General features: G+C 47.8%; 1 protein-coding gene across 1 annotated transcript in view; it reads left to right on the top strand.

The window, feature by feature from the left end:
• The first annotated feature begins 5,224 nt into the window (after window positions 1–5,224).
• Window positions 5,225–6,000, top strand: part of GRTP1 (growth hormone regulated TBC protein 1) — a 36,617-nt gene continuing 35,841 nt past the window's right edge. The window contains exon 1 of the mRNA XM_037375803.1: window positions 5,225–5,407. Within this exon, the coding sequence (XP_037231700.1) occupies window positions 5,370–5,407 (38 nt within the window). The 5' untranslated portion in view covers window positions 5,225–5,369. The remainder of the gene's footprint in view (window positions 5,408–6,000) is intronic.

Below are 6,000 nucleotides of genomic sequence, written 5' to 3'. Positions count from 1 at the left end.
GGGAATAAACATACAGAAAGCTACAGTGAAGAACAGCTTCCTTGGGAGCATGTTACCTTTGCAGAGTTTAGTGCTCCAAAGCTGGGACTTACAGAAAGGGGATTTGCTGATCTGACCTAAACTCTGTTCCCTTGTACCTATGCATTATGAAATAGTATTTAATTACAGAAACTTAAGATTATCTGTTTCCAGGAAAACTCCTGCCTTATTCCATGTGAGAAATGGATGTCTTTTCCTGAATGGGTAGCTATATGTTCTTTTTATACCAAATGGTGTCATTACTTTAAGGGTTTTTTTCCTTAATGCATGGTTTTTAGAGAAATCCTTAACTTCACAGAGACAATTAAGTAAAATAGATAATGTCCTTCACAACTAACACTACATATTTATATGCAATGATTGTATTTAAATACCTGTGACGGTAACTCTGCCTACACCTTATGGAATAGGATACTGCTCGAGACAATTGAAATGAGAGTCCTTGCAGAAGTCCTAAAGCAGAGGCAATTGAAGGGCAGGAGGTTTGCCTCCACATTTCCCAACTAGAACCAAATGTAAAATCATAGTAGACAGTCAGACAACATCTGGGTTAAAGCCCATCCCTAATCAGTAGGCCTTGGAGCGTCTGGATTTGCTAGGTGTGATAACTTCACAAAAAAGGGCAAGAAAGAAAAAGAGGGTGGGAGAAGTAAGAAATCCAATCTTGTCTGTCATCTCCCCCTGCAAAATTTCGAAGTTCAGTTACAAGTCTTATACTCATGCAGCCAGGAACGTAGACATCATCAGCATGAATTGAAAGTGCTTTCAGCATACACCTCATGATCATTCAAGCAGATAAGGAAAAACAAACCAAACAGAACAAAGCCATCTAGAAAATACTTCATTTTGTCAGTTGAAATAACAAAAACATTTTAGAGTTGCAGCCTGACCTAAGCTGGATTCATCCAGTACTTAGCCTCTATGAACCTCTCTTTTGGTTTATTCAGTTCCACACCACTGGGTTACTGGCCTGTGATAGTTACTGACCTTTCCTAAGGACATACATGTCCCTGTTTTAGGAACCCTTCCTGCTAATAATGTCCAAGTAGTTTTTCCATATCATTTTTGACATATAATTTTGCTGTGTTTTCACACCAAGGGCTACTATTACACTACTATATCATTTTTCTTTCTGTGCTGTTTCCAGCATTGTCACTTACAGCCTTGAGTCTTCTTTTCTGTCGCAGCTGGAGGATGGCAGCTGAGCACAAAAACCTTTCTGCAGAGATTTCCATGGGTAATGTTGATTCTCCAGGCGGCTGTGGTGGTATGCAGCAAGCTTTAGAGCTCCTTTTTATAGTTGCTCATATCAGTATGCTTTGACTCCTGGGGCCACAGTCATACTGAGAATAATCAAAATACTGGCACTTCCCAGACAACATGTGGATTTGTAACTTGTCCTACCAGCTAGTAACCTTCACAGACATGAAGCTGTGAAGCCTTTAGGGGAGAAAATTAACTTTTAAAAATACATTTCTGTCCTTGCTATGCAGTCTGTTCTTCAGTTCAGTGACTGCTGTTGGAACAATTCACATGAACAGGTTTAATCAGGCCTGCAGACTACAATTATGTAAGCATGATGCAATTTTCTGGGACAAAAATATGGAGGAAGTTCAGCATTTTATTACGTGTCCGGACCCTCAATCTATACCTAGATGAAGGTTGACTAAACTTGGTAGGCAGCTAGTTGTAACAGGAAGCAAAGGTGTCTGGATATGATGGTGGCATTCCTTAACCTCGCTACCTGGATGAGTTGTCTAGTCCTGGAGCACACTGTGCCTAGGTTAGAATATAGACTTACAGTGATTAAATATATGCATACACACATATGTTTACTTCTTATGGATATTTCTATACTGACAAATCTGCTGAATCTAAACTGTTTTCCCTAAGTATGGAGTAGCAGATTCTTTTTAGGTCATGGGAAAACAGCTCAAGCCAAACGGATGGAGAGTAAAGCTCCACGAAAGCAGGGTACGCTTGTGTGGTGTGGTTTACTAAGTACAGACACAAAAATGAGTGGCTGTACGAACAAACCACACAAGCTAGAGAAGCCTGTGGGAACTGTATCACTTACTTGGGATACTACAACATAACGGTCACTAGTAAAAAATATCTTTTTCTCTCTTCCAATGCTGCTGCATTCACATTTTCTAAGCAGGGGCTATAAACTGTTTCGTGAGCAGTTAGGAGTTTTTAATACTTGCTGTCTGGATCTGGAAAAGCAAAGCTGCTAGCTTTGCTGAGAATGGTGTTTCTCACTGGTTTTTCTTAATGAACAGACTCACCATGCTGTCTTAAAACAGTAAGCACACTATATCAAAACACATTTTATCCCTTTCTTGGTCCTATTGCACTTCGTTTCCCCCTAACAATTTATTTTCTTTGACCTCCTTGCAGCCAGTGAAAAGAATCTCAGGCAAGAAAAATGACACCTTTATGATACACAAATTAATATAGATATTTCTTCCTCTCTTGGATGGATAAGAATCCTTATGGCCCCCACAGGCAGCCAAGGAAATACTTTCAGGCACAAATATTATCAAAGGCTTTCTCCTGATGTTCCTTCCCCGGTTCTGGCCTAAAATTAACAACAGCCTTGGGGTGGTATGTGAGGAGCTAGACCATGTTTCAGCACTGCCTGTACATCAAACATGCATGGCGTAGCACACGTTCCACAGCTTTGGGAAAGCCAGCCCAGACTAATTCCTGATAAGACTGAAATTTTTGCAGGTATTGTTATTTAACAACAAGTGTTCTGCAAACACAAGTAGGGAAGCCTTGCTCCCTAAAATACAGGGTATAATACAAGCGAAGCTTTGAATGCCTCAGCCTGTGAAACACTTGTCTGCTGTCTTCATCTGCCTTTGCAGGGAACACATCTAAATGCCTACCCTTAAAGGGAAGTGACTATTTTAAGGACTTACTCTGGCAGCAGCAGGATGGGAACCTCTACCAAACAAGTTCACTATAATGTAAAAACTTCAGGGATAAGGTTCAGATGCAAAAGGTGGAAAAAAAGTTACATAAGGTACATTTCCTTTGTGCCACGCGGTAGGTCGGAAGGCTGTGAGCTTCCTTGGTCTGAACATCACCTAAGCCTGCCCTCCGGCACTCTGCCACTGCCACCAACTCCTTCAGAAGTAAAGGATCAAAAGTAAATAGTAACCTTTTCTGCTGATCGCAACACTCAGCACGTGCAGTTTTCAGATTTGGGAGGTTATGGATTGGTTTCTTCGCATGCCTTGAAAAGCTGCATGAACAATCTGCCCAGAAGAGAGCAGTACTGATACCCTGTGAAGGACAACCAAGGTATTGCCTATCGCCAGACAGCAGGCTGGTCCATACTACCAGCCACAATATGGGGATCCAATTACTGCACTGAAATGTAGGAATTATTTCTATTAATCGATTAACATTCTAAGTAGCTTCCTTAACACGAATCACATGGAGTTTCTTAATAGCAGATTTAGTGTGAAGAAGGCATAAATCTGAGTGAACCACACAGTTGTTATGCTTGTGTTAGAGCAACAGAAACTGCATATGACATTTAAGGCTTGCTGACAGTAAAAATGCACTGTGGTGTACACGAGGCTACTCTTGATACACTGCAGATGTACCCTTAATTAATCACAGAAACAATCTGCTGTTTGCAGGGAACTTTTGACAGATACGTTTTAAAAGGAACACGCATCAAAGAGCCCAGCCTTGTGAGATGAAGTATAACCCTGTCACCAAACAAGCCTGCAGCTTCAGGATTTGGGGGAGAAGGGGGTATTCTGTGTAACTGAGGCTTCCTTCTTCTCATCCGTGGGACAGCATCACCTCCTATTCATAGCTCTGCCAAGGATTTTCTATGCAACTTTGACCAAGTCACTGGGACAGAGCTGTTTGCAGAACGTGCCTCTGCCTACGCTCCACCAAGGCAACGCTGGCAGGATGTCAAAGCACAGGCTTGGCACAGGTACAGGCTGCTCTCCCCCGGCGAGTTTGTAATCAGGTTCCAGTCCTGCCTGTACCCAAGCATGTTCGTGACGCCGCACAGTAATTTGAGCAGGACCACCCTCCTGCAAGAGAAGCCCTATGCCTGCTGAAGCACAGAATTTTCCCACCCCCAAAAAATTACATTTTGCTGAACAATCATGGACGTTTACAGCTCTGTGACGGCAGTTAAACCAAGTACAAATGTCTAATTTTTCCCTGACGTTGCAGCCGAACTACTTCCACATTTCTGTGTGGGTGATTGCCTTTGATCCTGCAGAGAGGAGGTAGCTTTCCTGAGGAGTGTGCTGGGAGGGAACAACTGTTGATCTCCCTTGTGAAATCCCATCTGTTGTCTTCAGCAACTCTTACTTGCTGGCTGAACGAACGAGATAATGTTTCTCCGGCAGTAGCTGTAATTTTCCAAGTGCTTCGCTGGGTGCAAAGTCTGAACTTGATTCAGAAAGGACAAGCAGGAATATAATTTTGCACTCTCCTTTCTGTCAAGCTGCGTGTTACGAATTTTGGTGCTGGCAGTCAGCAGGGCAGAGCCTGTGTGGGTTCTGAGGTTGGTTTGACACCTCCAGAGCCGAAGAGCAGTGTGCTAATGTTAGAGGCGGGTTCCGGAAATGGGGAAGCCTTTTTGGGTATAATTTTGGATATTATTACTCCACAGCTTTGACAACCTGCCATGTATTATTGAAATCGTATTTAAAGGACTGCTTATGGTGGAAACTAAGTCAGCAGGAGCTAAACTTGGGATCATTTCAGTGTGACGAAGCATTGACTTTTATAAATTATTTGGGGAAATTAAATGGAAGAGTGTGAGGGTTTGGGGGGGAAAAAGCCCGAATGAGCCAAGTGAACTTAAATACCAGCACAACCACCTCTTCCCGCTGGCTGTGGGGAAATTCTTTTGGGTGGAAGGGCCGTACCTGGAGCCACTCTCACCCTGTGTTAGCGGGACGTTTCCCCCGAGCTAAAATACTTGATGTTTTTCCAAGATGGGACAGAAACGTGAAAGACACAAATCTAAGCCAGTGTCAGAATCGGGTCAACATCTCTTCGCTGCCGCGGTGCCGGGCCCCCCCGCAGCTGGGCGCCGCGGCTGAGGGGGCGCCGCGCTGCCCGGCCCCGCCGGCCCCGAGCTGCCCTGCCCGCCGCCCGGCCCCTGGCACGGGAGGCGGGACCCGGCGGCCGCCCCCGCCCCTCGGAGGGCGGCAGGAGAGTTGAACTTGGGAGCCGCTCCGCATGGGGCCTCGGCTGCCGCGCTGCGCGGCCTGAGGAGAGCGCACCCCGCGGCCGAGGCGCCGCGCTCCCCGCCGGGGGAGGCCGGGCGCGGGCGGCCGATGGAGCGGCGAGAAGACGGGCGGGACTGGGCGTACAGGTAAGGGCTGCCGGGCGGCGCCGCTTCGCTTCGCCGGCGCCGGGCCCGTGTGGCTCTGGGGCGGGAGCCTGGCAGCGGCCCCCGGAGTGTCCGGCGTGCCCGCCCCCCTGCCGGCACCGGCTGCGGCCGCCTGCCCGCTCCCACCTGGGCTCTCCCGGGGCGGGGGGGCACGCTTGAAAATACCGCTCGTACAACTTCCCTGCGAATCTGAGTGAGGGGAGCCGGGAGCAGGAGCGGTGACTCTCAGCCCCTTGCAGGGAGTTGGGTTGGTTTTTTTTGGTAGTCCCTTAAAATAGGCTTTTCCCCTGCTGTTACTTCGCCGAGAACCATGAAGGGCTGGGGCAGGGAGGAGCCGTGGTGGGGGGTGAATTTGGAGCCGGTGGATCCGGGGGGAGCGAGGCATTCCTGCCTGAGCGCCCGGGGCGTGAGGGGCGGCCGCAGGTAACGGCCGGAGGGCGGCGGGAAACGGCCGAGGGGCAGCGGGGGGAGCCCGGGGGGAGCCCGGGGACAGCCCCCTCTCAGGGGGGACAGTCCCCTCTCCGGGGGGGAGCCCCGGGTCTCCCCGGCACAACCCGGCACACGCTGTGGCTGTT

This window comes from Falco rusticolus, chromosome 2 (assembly GCF_015220075.1).
Source record: "Falco rusticolus isolate bFalRus1 chromosome 2, bFalRus1.pri, whole genome shotgun sequence".
NCBI classification, from domain to species: Eukaryota; Metazoa; Chordata; class Aves; order Falconiformes; family Falconidae; genus Falco; species Falco rusticolus.
Note: the sequence above shows the minus strand (reverse complement) of the source record. Positions and strands in the feature narration are given on the sequence as shown.